The 18,986-nt window shown below is 43.5% G+C and overlaps 1 protein-coding gene across 1 annotated transcript in view; it reads left to right on the top strand.

Moving 5' to 3' along the window:
- The first annotated feature begins 1,366 nt into the window (after positions 1-1,366).
- The window catches only part of LOC120943189 (cytochrome P450 1A1-like), a 48,308-nt gene continuing 30,688 nt past the window's right edge, over positions 1,367-18,986 (top strand). Inside the window, exon 1 of the mRNA XM_040356350.1 lies at positions 1,367-1,507. Coding sequence (XP_040212284.1) covers positions 1,492-1,507 — 16 coding nt within the window. The 5' untranslated portion in view covers positions 1,367-1,491. The remainder of the gene's footprint in view (positions 1,508-18,986) is intronic.

The raw sequence follows: 18,986 nt of genomic DNA, 5'->3' as shown, positions 1-18,986 counted from the left end.
GCACTGGTGGCCCCTGATGAGGCTGCACTGATGGCCACTGATGAGGCTGCATTGATAGGCTGCACTGGTGGCCCCTGATGAGGCTGCACTGATAGCCACTGATGAAGCTGCACTGATGGTCCCTGATGAGGCTGCACTGATGGCCACTGATGATGCTGCATTGATAGGCTGCACTGTTGGCCCCTGATGAGGCTGCACTGATGGCCACTGATGAGGCTGCACTGATGGCCACTGATGAAGCTGCATTGATAGGCTGCACTGTTGGCCCCTGATGAGGCTGCACTGATGGCCACTGATGAGGCAGCACTGATAGTCTGCACTGGTGGCCCCTGATGAGGTTGCATTGATGGCCACTGATGAGGCTGCATTGATAGGCTGCACTGTTGGCCCCTGATGAGGCTGCACGGATGGCCACTGTTGAGGCAGCACTGATGGGAACTGATGGGGCAGCACTGATGGGCTCTCTGTTTCAAATAATTTAATAATATAAAAGGTAGTAGATACACTCACAAATAAAGAAGAAGTCAACACCCTGACGACATGCATCTAGGGGGCGGAGTTTGTGTACCAACGTCATACCACGGCCATTTAGAGATTTGGATGTTTCAATGCCTTGCAGTTTGCACAAGCTGATTGTGCTTTATTTGTGTATCTACTACCTTTTATATTATAAAATTATTTGAAATGGATAGCACTAGATGTTGCTTTTTTCTTCCATATAAAATCTAATGGGCAAGACGATCGGGGTTCCTGGAACCCAAATAAGAAGCTTTTCACCAGAGGAGGTCTTTTGCATGCAGAGTATGCCAGGTGTCTTCATTATCCCCAAAGGGGACATCTGCTGATTTTACTCTTTTATGAGGTGAGCAGCTTGTGAAACTGCTGGTAGAGAAGATTTATTATTGTCTGCACTTGTCTACTAAATACCCAGTATGTCTGTGTATGCAACTTACTTGTAAATTCCCTCTGCCTCTCACCAGGTAGCGATCAGCTCTTGAGTGACCCATCGCCAGGCTCAAGCACTGTAACAATTTACAGATATTTTAGATTTTATTTTTATTCCCTTCATTGGATATGTTCAGGTAGCCTCAGACAAGCAGATCACATTCATATGTAAACTGCATGTAAGCCCTGTGTGTTTTCCCATTGCTGAGTAAAAACTATGTGAAACTATAAAAGGTTATTGTTACTGCAGTAAAACACTGCCAGGGGCAAAGGTTATATTTGCACAGTGTGTAACCGCTAGATAACATATCTATAAAGAGGCTAGGCAATGTTTCTTTTGCAGAGAGATATAGCAAGAAACAGAAATCAGCAGATTTAAATAAAACAGGAGAGAATATAATCTACATAAGCTTGAAATGTACACAGGTTAATACAATTTCCGCTGTTAAGAAACAAGTCAAACCAGTTTGGGAAAAGGCGTCCATAGAGAGGAACACACAACATATGAAGTTTTTTTCTTCATAAGTCACTGGAGAATCAAAGACCATGAATATGGCGTCAGGTAAATGGTTTTCTGTTCTTTTCACTACATTTCTTATATTCCAATTTCCATATTTATGACAATTTTTCCTTTGGTAGTACAAATCAATGCTTAATGAAAGCATAACTAATTGGCAAATCTATAACGAAGGAGAAGGTAAATGACAAGTGATCGCATGTGCTATTGCGTAATTTCATTTTAGTCTTGTATTACGTTACTTATGTTACATTGCATGTGTGGTATCAGTCTGTTTTGTTCTATTTATTGTTTAAAGAGTAACTCCACTTTTGTTGATTAACCACTTAAGCTCCGGACCAATACGCTGTCTAAAGACCAGAGGTGTTTTTACAATTTGGCAATGCGCTGCTTTAACTGGTAATTGCGCGGTCATGCAATGTTGTACCGAAACGAAACTTGCGTCCTTTTCTTCCCACAAATAGAGCTTTATTTTGATGGTATTTGATCGCCTCTGCGATTTTTATTTTTTGCGATATAAACGCAAAAAGACCGTAAATTTTGAAAAAAAATGATTTTTCTTATAACAAAAAGTAAAAAAAATCGAATAAACTAAATTTTAGTCAAACATTTAGGCCAAAATGTATTCAGCCACATGTCTTTAGTAAAAAAAATCGCAATAAGCGTATATTTATTGGTTTTCGCAAAAGTTATAGCGTCTACAAACTAGGGTACATTTTCTGGAATTTACACAGCTTTTATTTTATGACTGCCTATCTCATTTCTTGAGGTGCTAAAATGGCAAGGCAGTACAAAACCCCCCCAAATGACCCCATTTTGGAAAGTAGACACCCCAAGGAAACTGCTGAGAGGCATGTTGAGTCCATTGAATATTTAATTTTTTTGTCCCAAGTGATTGAATAATGACGAAAAAAAAAAAAAAAAAAAAATGTTTACAAAAAGTTGTCACTAAATGATATATTTCTCACACATGCCATGGTTATATGTGGAATTGCACCCCAAAATACATTCTGCTGCTTCTCCTGAGTACGGGGATACCACATGTGTGGGACTTTTTGGGAGCCTAGCCGCATACGGGGCCCCAAAACCCAAGCACCGCCTTCAGCATTTCTAAGGGCACAAATTTTTGATTTCACTCCTCACTACCTATCAAGGTTTCGAAGGCCATAAAATGCCAAAATAGCAAAAAAAAAAACCAAATGACCCCATTTTGGAAAGTAGACACCCTAAGCTATTTGCTGAGAGGCATGTCGAGTCCATGGAATATTTTATATTTTGACACAAGTTGCGGGAATATGACAAACTGATTTTTTTTTGCACAAAGTTGTCACTAAATGATATATTGCTCACACATGCCATAGTTATATGTGGAATTGCACCCCAAAAGACATTCTGCTGCTTCTCCCGAGTACGGGGATACCACATATGTGGGACTTTTTGTGAGCCTAGCCACGTACGGGGCCCCGAAAACAAAGCACCGCCTTCAAGATTTCTAAGGGCATACATTTTTGATTTCACTCCTCACTACCTATCACTACCTATCACAGTTTTGAAGGCCATAAAATGCCAAGATGTCACACAACCCCCCCAAATGACCCCATTTTGGAAAGAAGACACCCCAAGCTATTTGCTGAGAGGCATGTTGAGTCCATGGAATATTTAATTTTATGGCCCCAAGTGATTGAATAATGACCAAAAAAAAAAAAAAAAAAAATTTTTACAAAACGTTGTCACTAAATGATATATTTCTCACATATGCCATGGGCATATGTGGAATTGCACCCCAAAATACATTCTGCTGCTTCTCCTGAGTACGGGGATACCACATGTGTGGGACTTTTTGGGAGCCTAGCCGCGTACGGGACCCCGAAAACCAATCACCGCCTTCAGGATTTCTAAGGGCATAAATTTTTGATTTCACTCCTCACTACCTATCACAGTTTCGAAGGCAATAAAATGCCAAAACAGCACAAAACCCCCCCAAATGACCCCATTTTGGAAAGTAGACACCCCAAGCTATTTGCTGAGAGGCATGTTGAGTCCATGGAATATTTAATTTTTTTGCCCCAAGTCACTGAATAATGACCAAAAAAAAAAAAATACAAAACGTTGTCACTAAATGATATATTTCTCACACATGCCACGGTTATATGTGGAATTGCACCCCAAAATACATTCTGCTGCTTCTCCTGAGTACGGGGATACCACATGTGTGGGACTTTTTGGGAGCCTAGCCGCGTACGGGACCCCGAAAACCAATCACCGCCTTCAGGATTTCTAAGGGCATAAATTTTTGATTTCACTCCTCACTACCTATCACAGTTTCGAAGGCAATAAAATGCCAAAACAGCACAAAACCCCCCCAAATGACCCCATTTTGGAAAGTAGACACCCCAAGCTATTTGCTGAGAGGCATGTTGAGTCCATGGAATATTTAATTTTTTTGCCCCAAGTCACTGAATAATGACCAAAAAAAAAAAAAATACAAAACGTTGTCACTAAATGATATATTTCTCACACATGCCACGGTTATATGTGGAATTGCACCCCAAAATACATTCTGCTGCTTCTCCTGAGTACGGGGATACCACATGTGTGGGACTTTTTGGGAGCCTAGCCGCGTACGGGGCCCCGAAAACCAAGCACTGCCTTCAAGATTTGTGTGAGTGAAATCAAAAATTTATGTCCTTAGAAATCTTGAAGGCGGTGCTTGGTTTTCGGGGTCTCATACGCGGCTAGGCTCCCAAAAAGTCCCACACATGTGGTATCCCCGTACTCAGGAGAAGTAGCAGAATGTATTTTGGGGTGCAATTCCACATATAACCATGGCATGTGTGAGAAATATATCATTTAGTGACAATGTTTTGTACATTTTTTTATTTTAATTTTTTTTGGTCATGATTCAATCACTTGGGGCAAAAAAATTAAATATTCCATGGACTCAACATGCCTCTCAGCAAATAGCTTGGGGTGTCTACTTTCCAAAATGGGGTCATTTGGGGGTTTTTTGTGCTATTTTGGCATTTTATGGCCTTCGAAACTGTGATAGGTAGTGAGGAGTGAAATCAAAAATTTGCGCCCTTAGAAATGCTGAAGGCGGTGCTTGGTTTTCGGGGTCCCGTACGCGGCTAGGCTCCCAAAAAGTCCCAAACATGTGGTATCCCCGTACTCAGGAGAAGCAGCAGAATGTATTTTAGGGTGCAACTCCACATATAACCATGGCATGTGTGAGCAATATATCATTTAGTGACACATTTTTCTTTTTTTTTTTTTTTTCTCATTATTCAATCACTTTGGACAAAAAAAAAAAAAATCAATGGACTCAACATGCCTCTCAGCAGTTTCCTTGGGGTGTCCTCTTTCCAAAATGGGGTCATTTGGGTTTTTTTTGTGCTATTTTGGCATTTTATGGCCTTCGAAACTGTGATAGGTAGTGAGGAGTGAAATCAAAAATTTACACCCTTAGAAAGCCTGAAGGCGGTGATTGGTTTTTGGGGTCCCGTACGCGGCTAGGCTCCCAAAAAGTCTCACACATGTGGTATCCCCGTACTCAGGAGAAGCAGCAGAATGCATTTTGGGGTGTAATTCCACATATGCCCATGGCATGTTTGAGCAATATATCATTTAGTGACAACTTTGCGCAAAAAAAAATATATATATATATATATATTTATATTTCCCGCAACTTGGGTCAAAATCTAAAATATTCCATGGACTTAAGATGCCTCTCAGCAAATAGCTTGGGGTGTCTACTTTCCAAAATGGGGTCATTTGGGGGGGTTTTCAATTGTCCTGGCATTTTATGCACAACAATTAGAAGCTTATGTCACACATCACCCACTCTTCTAACCACTTGAAGAAAAAGCCCTTTCTGACACTGTTTGTTTACATAAAAACATATTATTTTTTTGCAAGAAAGTAAAGTTGAACCCCCAAACATTATATATTTTTTTAAAGCAAAGGCCCTACAGATTAAAATGGTAGGTGTTGCAAAAAAAATTTCCACACAGTATTTGCGCAGCGTTTTTTCAAACGCATTTTTTGGGGAAAAAATACACTTTTTTTTATTTTAAAGCACTAAAACACACTATATTGCCCAAATTATTGATGAAATAAAAATTATGATCTTAGGCCGAGTACATGGATACCAAACACGACATACTTTAAAATTGCGCACAAACGCGCAGTGGCGACAAACTACATACATTTTTAAAAGCCTTTAAAAGCCTTTACAGGTTACCACATTAGATTTACAGAGTAGGTCTACTGCTAAAATGACTGCCCTCGATCTGCCCTTCGCGGTGATACCTCACATGCATGGTGCAATTGCTGTTTACATATGACTCCAGACCGACGTTTGCGTTCGTCTTTGCGCAAGAGCAGGGGGGGACAGGGATGCTTTTTTTTATTTTTTTATTTTTTTATATATTTATTTCGCTTTTTTTATTTTATTTGTTAACTGTTCCTTCCATTTATTTATTTTTTTACCATTTTTATTGTTATCTCAGGGAATGTAAATATCCCTTATGATAGCAATAGTTAGTGACAGGTACTCTTTTTTTTTTTTAAATGGGGTCTATTAGACCCTAGATCTTTCCTCTGCCCTCAAAGCATCTGACCACACCAAGATCGGTGTGATAAAATGCTTTCCCATATTCTCAATGGCGCCGTTTATATCTGGGGGGGGGGGACATTCCCTCCCACTGAATGTAAAAGCAGTCTAGAGGCTAATTAGCCGCTAGGACTGCTTTTACATGAAAGCCGACCGCTGGCTGAAAAGAATGATACCAAGATGATGCCTAAACCCGCAGGCATCATTCTGGTATAACCATTCAAAGTCCTGCAACATACCAGTACGTTGATGGTTCTTGTTGGACATGTATTGTAATCTTTTTTTTTTTCATGCAGTCTGTTGGCTGAACAAAAAAAAGATTGATCGGTGGGTATGCCCACCATTAGAATACCTCCCTTCATCCACCCACTTCTAATGATGGGCATACATGCACCATTTATATATGCCGAAGCATGGGGGCATCCTCCCGCAAAAAAGTTATGCCGCGTACGGTCGGACTTTTCTATGCCGCGTACACACGGTCGGACTTTTCTATGCCGTGTACACATGGTCAGACTTTTCCACAGGAAAGCCTCCGTAGGAATGTCAACCGTATGTACGCGGCATTAGGAGCAAAATCGCTCCTCCGCCCCTAATGCCCCCATGCTCCGGCATATATGCTCTTTTTTGAACTGTAGTGGTGAAATCACCTCCTACAGCATTGGAGTCGCGGCTTTATATATCGTGGGAGCAAACGCTGTTGCTGTCACGCTAAATAAATCCGCACTGCAACTGAATGGCGTACCTGCTAAGCAAATGATGGTTAACATTAAAACAAAGTAACATTCCAGTATAACAGTAAGATCATACCATACCTGCAAAGCAAATACCTATAAAAAAACATAGTAAAAAATAAAACATTTTTTAACGCAACCTGTGCCTAAAATATATATATATGCCAAAGCATGGGGGCATCCTCCCGCAAAAAAGTTATGCCGCGTACGGTCGGACTTTTCTATGCCGCGTACACACGGTCGGACTTTTCTATGCCGTGTACACATGGTCAGACTTTTCCACGGGAAAGCCTCCGTAGGAATGTCAACCGTATGTACGCGGCATTAGGAGCAAAATCGCTCCTCCGCCCCTGCTGCCCGCATGCTTCGGCATATATGCTCTTTTTTTTAACTGTGGTGGTGAAATCACCTCCTACAGCACTGGAGTCGCGGCTTTATATATCGTGGGAGCAAACGCTGTTGCTGTCAAGATAAATAAGTCCGCGCAACAGCTGAATGGCGTACCTGAAAACAGTAAAATAAATTACATACCTGAAAAGCAAGCATGAAAAAACATAACAACAATAAAACTTTGCAGAATAGAATACAGTAAAAAAGAGCAGAACAATAGAGAGAGAATAGAGAGGGAGAGAACAATAAAACGACAACTATTTTTGGTTTTTTTATTTTATATTTTTTTGTGTGTTTTTATTTTTTACTTTTTTTTTATTTTTTTTTAACACTTTTTTTTGTAACTGTGAACTGTAACTTCAACTTTTCGGTTCCAGGTTTGGGTCTCTCAAAATGCGATGGCATCTTGGGAGACCCTGTGTGAGTGTGCCTAGCCTGTGAAATGTTTCACCCTACACTAATAATTAACGTGTGTGTGGAAGCGTTCAAAACATTCACCAATACAAAGACCAGGATTGCCAGGACATTTGGGACAAAAATAACGGGTGTCACGCCTAAATCCGCGCTTGGTACAGACACGACATTTTCTTTGGGGGGCTCGTTGGGTAGGGGTACTCGGGAGGACATAAGAAAAATGCCTCTCATGCAGTCGGCTTACTGCATTTGGTAGGAGATGGTGAGGTACAATACCGCCTGGATACAGGAGTTCTGTGATGATATCCCTCTGGAATTGAAGGAAGGATTCATTCCGTCCTGAAGCTCTGTATACGACATGAGCATTCAGTAGAGCCAATTGAAATAAATGTAGAGACACTTTTTTGTACCAGCGTCTCGTCTTACGGGCAATATGATACGGCGCCATCAACTGGTCGTTGAGGTCCACCCCTCCCATATTAAGGTTATATTCGTGGACACAGAGGGGTTTCTCCACAACACCAGTCGCCGTACGAATTTGGACTGTCGTGTCTGCGTGAAGGGTGGTAAGAACGAAAACATTCCTATTGTCCCGCCACTTCACAGCGAGCAAATTTTTACATCTGCAGCAGGCTCTCGCCCCCGGCCTAACACGGGCATCTACAAGCCGCTGGGGGAAGCCCCGGCGATTAGGTCGCACGGTGCCACATGCTCCAATCTGTTGATCAAATAAGTGGCTAAAAAGTGGCACGCTGCTGTAAAAATTGTCCACATACAAATGGTACCCCTTTCCGAATAAGGGTGACACCAAGTCCCAAACAATCTTGCCAGCGCTCCCCATGTAATCTGGGCATCCTTCCGGCTCTACCTGACTATCTTTTCCCTCGTAAACCCTAAAGCTCCATGTGTAGCCTGTGGCCCTGTCACAGAGCTTATAGAGCTTGACCCCGTATCTGGCACGCTTGCTGGGAAGGTACTGTTTGAAAGACAAGCGGCCAGCAAATTTAATCAGGGACTCATCAACGCATACAACCTGCTGGGGATTAAACAAGGCTGCAAAACGTTCGTTGAAATGGTTTACGAGGGGCCGAATTTTGTAGAGCCGGTCAAATTCAGGGTCTCCACGTGGACGACAAAGTGCATTGTCACTGAAATGCAGGAACCGCAGGATCGCCTCGTATCGTCTCCTGGCCATGTGAGCAGAGAAAATGTACATATGGTCAATGGGATGTGTGGACCAATACATCCGCAATGACGGAAATTTGTGTATGCCCATGTTGAGGGTAAGGCCCAGAAAGGTCTTAAATTCGGAAACCTCGAGAGGTTTCCATTCTTTGGCAAGGCGAGACTGGGGGTTAGCGGCGATGTAAGTACCAGCATATAAATTGGTCTGGTCCACAATAGATCTATAGAGATCTTCCGTGAAATACAGCGAATAAAAATCAAGTGACATAAAGTTCGCTGTATCCACCTGAATACCGGGTTGGCCAGTGAATGGGGGAAGTACAGGTGCTGTAGAAGTGGTGGGGACCCAATCAGGATAGGCAAATTCTACAGGAAGGGCACTATGGGCACGACGGGCCTGTCTCTGTCTTTTTCTTGGTGGCAGCGGGACACTACTTGTGCTTGCCACATCGCCAGCTTCAACTGCACTTATGGGACTCGCCACGTCACCAAGTGTTACTGCAGTGCTGGATAAACGACCAGGGTGTACTAGGCCGCTGGTGCTTGCCAATTCACCAGAAGGAATAGCGGCGCTAGTACTGGATCTCTGCTCCATACGAGGGTCCTGCGGTTCTTGCTGCTCAACAACATCAGAATGGGATCGGGTACGCCTGGCCTTAGCAGGGACCTCAACTTCGTCGTGCGAGCTATCTGACATGGAGCCGCTGTCGTAAATGGGTTCATATTCTGAGCCAGAATCTGTCAGATGCGTGACCTCCTCCTCTTCACTATCTGACATGCACATGAACTCAAAGGCCTGCTTATCATTGTACCTTCGGTTTGCCATTTTGGACTCTAAATTTAGTGGTACAATGGTAAGGATTCACAGGTAAAAAAAGCACCTGACTATAGAAAAGCAAATGTAGAAAACGCTTCAAAAAAAACTGTAAGCGATCGCAGGGATCAGGCCTGTCTCTGCGAACGCTGCAGTTATGTGTCTTGTGTTTTGTAAGTGACAGTGATCGATCGATACTGCACTTGGGTGGGTTGGGCTGGGCAGAGGGGGAAAACGCAGGTGCTAGCGGGTATCTGGGCTGATTCCGCTAACAATGCGTTTTTGGGTACCCTAAACTGCTGGGTACGCTAGTATAGATCTGATCAGATCAGGTATCGATCCGTTCAGATCCTATACCACTAAGGGGGGTGTATGCTTAGCGAGTGGGTGTAAGCGGTACTGGCTCTAACCTAACGCTGCCTGGGGTGACGCAGACCCTGACTGGCGCTAAAATTAAATTTATATCACCCGCCGGGTGATCAGGGGGTTAAACCTATTGGGTTATATACGGCGGGTGCTCTGATGCTATAAACAGCAAACTAACCAACCAGCGTCAACCGTAACACTTATACGGTGATCACTGGTGAAAGGGTTAACTAGGGGGCAATCAGGGGGTTAAAACCTTTATTCGGTAATATATGGGGGTACCTAACGCTTTCTAAAAACCTGGTGGCGAACCTAAAATAACTAAATAACTAACTGGCTAACCACGTCACCAGTGACACTTATACAGTGATCAGTGGTGAAAGGGTTAACTCTAGGGGCAATCAGGGGTTAAAACCTTTATTTATGGGGGTACCTAACGCTATATAAACCTGGCGGCGAACCTCAAAAAAAACTAACTGCCTAGCGGCAACAGTGACACTAATACAGCGATCAGAAACCGATCGCTTAGTGACACTGGCAATAGGGGTGAAAGGGTTAACTCTAGGGGCAATCAGGGGTTAAAACCTTTATTTATGGGGGTACCTAACGCTATATAAACCTGGCGGCGAACCTCAAAAAAAACTAACTGCCTAGCGGCAACAGTGACACTAATACAGCGATCAGAAACCGATCGCTTAGTGACACTGGCAATAGGGGTGAAAGGGTTAACTCTAGGGGCAATCAGGGGTTAAAACCTTTATTTATGGGGGTACCTAACGCTATATAAACCTGGCGGCGAACCTCAAAAAAAACTAACTGCCTAGCGGCAACAGTGACACTAATGCAGCGATCAGAAACCGATCGCTTAGTGACACTGGCAATAGGGGTGAAAGGGTTAACTTTAGGGGCAATCAGGGGTTAAACCTTTATTGGGGGGGGGGTAGGGGGCTACCCTGGACCTAAAGGGGCCTAAACCTAACTGCCCTGACACTTTTTTCTGTCACACTGACACTAAAAGCAGTGATCAGAAAATAAATGATCACTGCAATCAGTGACACTGTGACAGGGGGTGATCTGGGGGTGCTGGGGGGGTGATCGGGGGGGGTTATGTGCCTATGTGTGCTGTGTCAGTGTGCTGTTGGTGCAACTCACAGTACTGACGTCTTCTCTCCTCTGGAATCAAACGAAAAGACCGCCAGAGGGGAGAAAACGTCACTTCCTCCCTGCCTGTGTTTACAGTTACACAGGCAGGGAGGGCTCTGCTGCATTCTCATTCGCTGAGGGAGATCGAGAGGGGACGGCTGGAAACCAATAGCCGCCCCCTCCTCCCGGACCTCCCGTACACCGTTCCCGGCCGCCGCATGTACCGGAGGGGGTCCCGATCGGACCCCCGAACCGAGGTAAGGCGGGGACGTACCTATACGCCCATGTGCCTGTACGTGCCATATTGTGGACGTATATGTACATGCGGTGGTCGGGAACTGGTTAATAAAACAAAAAAAAAAACAATCCACCCTGGGTTTAACCACTTCAGCCCGGCAGATTTGGCTGCTCAATGACCGGGCAATTTTTTGCGATACGGCACTGCTTTTCTTTAACTGAAAATTGCACGGTCGTGCGACGTGGCTCCCAAACAAAATTGACATCCTTTTTTCTCACAAATAGAGCTTTATTTTGGTGGTATTTGATCACCGCTGCGGTTTTTATTTTGTGCGCTATAAACAAAAGAAGAGCGACAATTTTGAAAAAAAACACAATTAGCTAGATTCATGTAGGGGTGCGCATCTTTAAGGCGGTGTAGCGTACCGTATTAACGCTACGCCGCCTTAAGTCAGAGAGGCAAGTACTGTATTCACAAAGTACTTGCCTCCTAACTTACGGCGGCGTAGCGTAAATGTGGCCGGTGTAAGCGCGCCTAATTCAAATGAGGATGAGGGGCGTGTTTTATGTTAATGGGGGGTGACCCGACGTGATTGACGGTTTTCACGAACGGTGCATGCGCCGTCCGTGTACATATCCCAGTGTGCATTGCTCCAAAGTACGCCGCAAGGACATCTGGTTTCGACGTGAACGTAAATTACGTCCAGCCCTATACACGGACGACTTACGCAAACAACGTAAAATTTTCACATTTTGATGCGGGAACGACGGCCATACTTAACATTGACTAGGCCAGCTATTTGATGGAATAACTTTACGCCGGAAAATGCCTTACATAAATGGCGTATCTTTACTGCAACGGGCGCACGTATGTTCGTGAATCGGCGTATCTAGGCATTTACATATTCTACGCCGAACTCAACGGAAGCGCCACCTAGCAGCCAAAGGAAAAATTGCACCCTAAGATACGACGACGCAGGCCGTCGTATCTTAGCTAGGTTTAAGTGTATCTCAGTTTGAGCATACACTTAAACTTAGGACGGCGCAGATTCCGAGTTACATCGGCGTATCTACTGATACGCCGGCCTAACTCTCTCTGAATCTGGCTAAATATCTTTTACTTTTTGCTATAATAAATATCCCAATTGTTTTAAAATAAATACATTTTTCCTCTGTTTAGGCCCATATGTATTCTTCTACATATTTTTCGTAAAAAAATCGCAATAAGCGTATATTGATTGGTTTGCGCAAAAGTTATGGCTTCAACAAAATAGGGGATAGATTTATGACATTTTTATTATTTTTTTTTTTACTAGTAATGTCGGTGATCAGTGGTTTTTATCGGGACTGCAAAATTGTGGCAGACAGATCAGACACTTTTGACACATTTATGGGACCAGTGACAATTGTACAGCGATTAGTGCTATAAAAAATTCACTGATTACTGTATAAATGTCAGGTAGAGAAGGGGTTAACACTAGGGGGCGATCAAGTGGTTAACTGTGTTCCCTAGGTATGTTCTAACTGTGGGGGGGATGGGACTGACTAGGAGGAGAGAGAGATCGGTGTTCATAGTATGAACACATGATCTGTCTCCTCTCCCCTGAGAGAACTAGGATCTGTATGTTTACACACACAGATCCCAGTTCTCGCTTTGACACGAGCGGCGTGCCCGATGGGCACTCGAACTGGCTCTGGCGGAGCGCGCGCCTCCTAGTGGTCAAAGGGCAAACCAACGTAAGGTTATCGTTGTTTCGCCCAGGGGAGCCAACCTGCCGCAGTACATCTGGTCACGAAGGGGTTAGTGTAAATTGCAAGCATTTTATCAAATTTATTTGCAAAGTTCTACCTGTCTCTGCTCTGAAAAATTAGCTCTTCTGTTAGATCATGCCTTGTGCAGGACTGAATGGGAGTGACCTTTTTATTTCTGATCAGCTGATGCACTTGCAAAAATCAGTGAGCCAATCACACAAGCAGGAAATTATATCTGGGTGGGGGGTAATGCGTACGTACACCAACTGTGTACAGAATGCCATATTGCATTGAATTTTACAGTAAATGACAGCACTGCAGATTGAAAAGGAAATATCATTTTTAAAAACAATAATTTACAATATGGCTTGTGTCTCTATTGTATACACTATTTTATTTGCAATATTTTTTCCCATGAAAGTGGAGTAATGCCACGTACACAGAACTGTTTTTCATGACGAGAAAAATTTAATTTTTTAAATTGGCCATTAAAAACGATCGTGTGTAAGCTCGTGTTTTTCACGTTGTCATTTTTCTCGTAATGAAAAATGGTCGTGTGTAGGCTTTAACGATGGGGAAAAAACGTGCATGCTCAGAAGCAAGTTATGAGAAGGGAAATTTGCATAGTCAAGCCCAAAGAGTGGCACCATTCGAATGGAACTTCCTCTTTCTAGTGCCGTTGTACTTGTTTTACGTCACTGCGCTGTGCTCGAACATTTTTTATCACGATCGTGTGTATGCAAGGCAGGCTTGAGTCTGATTGTGTCTAATGAGAGTATCATAATTTTGAGGGATTTTTTATTATATTAATAAGAGTTGTAATAATTTTTATATATATTTTGAAATTTTATTTAAAATTTTATTCTATATTTCTATATTTTGGAATATTTGAGGGATTGTTTTAATCATCTCCTTTTTTTTAATCATGTATTTTCTTAATTTGTAGGCTGTTTTAATATTTGGCGGTGTTTTATACATATCGCCTTTATTGGATATTAATGTGTTGCCTTATGATGATACATATTAATGTGACCATGTAACTAAACAGCTGCTATATGCAGTGATTATATAAGGAGTAGCTACGCTATTTATTTATTGTTTGCTTCTTAAAATATGAGGAAATATGCAGCAGGAGTAATGGAGTGAGATGAGGGTGCATCCCCAGTGAAAATTCAGCTTAGTGTTTACACGGTTATGTGGGGAGCATGAGCTGGGACTGGAGGGGTTAAGGCGCTGTCTCTATATTCCTCCTATAAAATCTCTGATGCCGTGCTATGAGGTCAAACCATCAGAGGAAGTCGTAAGGACGAAACGTCAGGGTTGACCTCACGGCATCAGGAAGTGACGTAGTGATGCTGTGCGTTCCAGGTGCGTTCCAACAGCAAGGAAGTAGCGCTGTGTTGGTTAGCGGTGGACGCGACCAACATTTACATGCTTACAAGCCTTAACTACTTGCCGACCAGCCGCCGTAGTTCTACGGCGGCAGGTCGGCTCCCCTGCGCGAGAGCCTGTACAATAACGTCGGCTCTCTTAGCGGCCACTGACTCTCGTGCGCGTACCCGGCGGGCGCGATCATCGCCGGGCACTCGCTATTGCTCGTCACACAGCTCCCGGTCCTGTCAGGGGAGAAATGCCTGACCGTCTGTTCATACAATGTATGAACAACGATCAGTCATTTCCTCTAGTGAGGCCACCCCCCCTACAGTTAGAACACACCCAGGGAACATACTTAACCCGTTCCCCGCTCCTGGTGTTAACCCCTTCCCTGCCAGTGGCATTTTTATAGTAATCCAATGCATTTTTATAGCACTGATCGCTATAAAAATGCCAATGGTCCAAAAAATGTGTTAAAAGTGTCCGAAGTGTCCGCCTTAATGTCGCAGTACCGAAAAAAAAACCTATTTTGTAAACACTATGGGCCAGATTCACGTAGGACTTACGCCGACGTATCTCGAGATACGCCGCGTAAGTGTAAATGTGTGCCGTCGTATCTTTGCACCATACCCACAGAACTAGATACGCCTGAAAATAGGCTTCTCCCGACCGACGTAACTTTCAAATGAGGGAGAAAAAAACGATTCCCGAACATACGCGTGTCCGGCCCAGGCTACGCGCGGTGCGCGTAAGTTGCACGCCCGGCCTAAAGTTACCCCTCATAAAGCAGGGGTAACTTTACACCAGACTTGCACAAGTCAGCTGGAGAGTAGCTGCAGCAGTACCGTTACGGACGAGCTGAGCAACCACACTTGCAGGACAACCAGGGCCGGATTAACAATGGGGCTGATGGAGCTGCAGCTCCAGGCCCCTTTCTCAAGATAGGCCCATTTGCCCAAAAAAAAAAAAAAATTTTTTTTTTTTTTTTTTAAGAATTTTTTTTTTTCTAAGATCGAATTTGGGGGGTTGTAGCTCGATGACCAGAGGTCACAGAAACCCCACATTTGGGGGTAGGCATGGGAAGAGCTACCCCACAACTGGTTAAAATATGGGACGGCTATCATTTATGGTTCCGGAGATACGGGCCTGCTTGCACAGCCTGTCAGAAGCTACATTCAGAGCCGCCAATATAAATACAAGCTGACACACTACAGCAGACTGAAAGGATCACAGTGCTTATAATAATTATTTGTATATTACTCATGGTAATTAACCCCTTGCCACCCAGGCCAATTCTGACACTTCTCTACTACATGTAAAAATCATCATTTGTTTTTTGCTATAAAATTACTCTATGGTGGTCTTTGCACTTTTTATGTTGCACGGTATAGAGCTGCACAATTCTGACTAAAATGAGAATTGCAATTTTTTTGCTTAGAAGATAGATCACGATTCTCTCACGATTGTTGCGGCGTAACATCATGTTTCACATTAAAAAAAAAAAAAATGGGCTAACTTCACTGTTTTGTTTTTATGGTTTTTATTATTCATTGAAATGGGCAAATGCAGTGTGACATAAAATATTGCAGCAATAGCCATTGTATTCCCTAGAGTCTCTGCTAAAATATATATATAATGTTTGGCAGTTCCAAGTAATTTTCTAGCAAATAATATTGCTTTCTAACTTAAGAAACAAGTGTTGGACTTTAAGTAGTTAAATTTAGTTACAATGTTAGTTAGTTACAATGTTTCATTTTGTTTACAAACTTCGCAGACTGCCCAGATTTGTTCTTTACACACAGAAGTGTATCCCTTTGATCTAAGAAGGAAGTGTCAGTTACAATGTTTCCTGTTAACAACTTGGCAGACTGCCCAGATATTTTCTTTTGACAGCTGAAAGTCTCTCCACTTGTTATATGAAAGAATCAGCAAACTCTGCATTGAAGATCGTCAGGGGGGTTGAATCGAGATCACGATTTTTTTAACGATTAATTGTGCAGCTCTAGCACGGTTTTTGCGCAGCAATTTTTCAAACATGTTTTTTTGGAAAAAAATGTTTCATTCATTAAAAAAACTGTTAGTTAGTTAAGTTAGCACAATTTTTTTTGGTATCCTAAGCGATGCTTTACATTTTTTTAGGTTACATGTTTAGAGTTACAGAGGAGGTCTAGTACTAGAATTATTGTTCTCGCTCTAACGATCGTGGCGTATGTAACCTGTGTGTATCTGGCTCTGATACTACCAGTGCCTACCCAGCCACTGACTAGTATCTCTCCCCTGCCTGTCCCCACACACCCTCTCACCTGCTGACCTGTGGATGGGGGAATCACTCCTGCAGTGTTATTGTGTTCTGCCAGTGCGTACAATGATCAGTGTTGCTAACTTTAGCTGGCAGCACTGATTGTTTTAAGAAAAAAAAACAGGCTGGTTGTACTCAAGTTGATTAATAGATTGACTTGTGTAAAACCAGCTAGCCCATACATAGATTGACTATGGCTGGTCTCTGCATAATTGGCGTAATTTCAATCCATGTATGACCCGCTTAACCACTACTCAGTCCCTAAATATCCTTCCACTCCTGTACATAGTGCTCACTGTCATACTCTCCACACTCCTCTCCTGTACATAGTGCCCACTGTCATACTCTCCACACTTCTCTCCTATACATAGTACCCACTGTCATACCCTACACACTCCTCTCCTGTACATAGTGCCCACTGTCATACCCTCCACACTCCTCTCCTATACATAGCGCCCACTGTCATACCCTTCACACTCCTCTCCTGTACATAGTGCCTGCTGTCATACACTTCTCTCCTGTACTTAGTGCCCACTGTCGCACCCTCCACACTCCTCTCCTGTACATACTGCTCACTGTCATACCCTCCACACTCCTCTCCTATACATAGTGCCCACTGTCATACCCTCCACACTCCTCTCCTATACATAGTGCCCACTGTCATACCCTCAACACTCCTCTCCTATACATAGTGTTCACTGTCATACCCTCCACACTCCTCTCCTATACATAGAGCCCACTATCATACCGTCTACATTCCTCTCCTGTACATACTGCCCACTGTCATACCCTCCACACTCCTCTCCTGTACATACTGCCCCATCATACCCTCCACACTTCTCTCTGGTACGTACTACCCTCTGTCATACCCCCTCACTCTTCCTGTACATAGTGCTTTTTTCCGTACCCCTTGTACTCCTCTCCTGTACATAGTGCCCACTGTTAGACCCTCCACATTCCTCTCCCTCACCTGCACATACTTCCCACTTATATACCATCCATATTCCTCCCCTATGTCGCTTACCCACAAAAACAGTTCTTTAAAATTATACTGAATATCCTCAATGTTACCAGCTCTACAATGGACACACTTTTGTTAGTTCAACTAAAGGAAATATCAGTTCTCATATTTGTTCTGCCCCATTATTAGTACTCATTTAATTTTGTGATTACTACTATGATGTATAGAGGAACATCGGGGATCTCAGCTACTCTAAATATAGCACTTATATAAAAAAGTGGCCCTGAAAATATTTTTTAAATGTTGGCAACTGTGCACTTAGGCACTGCCCAAGGGCCACCGTCCACCGGATCAGTAGGGGGCCCCATGAGAGGCTCCTGGGATCCTGTGATAATAAAGCGGTAGTAAACTTTCCTGACATTACTACTTTTTAGAGGCCCTGGGGTAGGTTATGCCACAACGTACAAGTATGCACAGCATATTAGCACATTAGGGTACACTTACATTTTCAGACTGAGCCCTCCAGTGCTGCGATGAATCAGGCGGGGCCCGGACACTTCCATCTTCACCCGGTCTTCCTTCTGGGTTCTGTGCCTTTGGTCACTTGCCTTGGCTGGGCTGCGTTCATGTCATTCCCACGCATTTATTTATTATTTATTACACCCCATTCACACCTCCGCGACAAAACGCCCGACGCCGGCCGCTCGTGCCGCTGGAGGGGAGAATTCCCATTGCTGTCTATGAGATGGTTCACATCTCATAGACGCCGTACACCTGCGGCATGAAAAAAAGTCCCGGACCCTTTTTTTCAGGCGGCATTGGCGTTCGGCCATACAAAGCAATAGGAAGGATTTGTAAAAAAAAAGTTACACTATTCGCGGCAAAATACGCCGCGTACGCGGCGTTACTTGTCGCGGAGGTGTGAATGCAGCCTAAAAGGCCCCACCAAAATCCTCAGCACCAGGCCCATGATGTTCTTAATCTGGCCCTGAGGACAACACATCTGTATGCCAACATTCCAGGGGCAGCCGTGGTCCTAGCACTACTTCTGCATCCACAGGCACGTAGGAGGGCACGGGAGAGGATATACCGAGCGCGCAAGAACGTCTTTGGCATGGGTGATTCGGAGGTGTATCGCATCTTTAGATTCAGCTCTGATGCCATCCTGGAATTAGCCACAGCCCTGCATGATGACATCACCAGAAAGACAAAACACTCACAAGCAGTGGAGCCACTGGTCAAG

Source organism: Rana temporaria, chromosome 1 (genome assembly GCF_905171775.1).
Source record: "Rana temporaria chromosome 1, aRanTem1.1, whole genome shotgun sequence".
NCBI classification, from domain to species: Eukaryota; Metazoa; Chordata; class Amphibia; order Anura; family Ranidae; genus Rana; species Rana temporaria.
The sequence above is the reverse complement of the archived record's forward strand: the minus strand, read 5'-3'. Positions and strand labels throughout refer to the sequence as shown.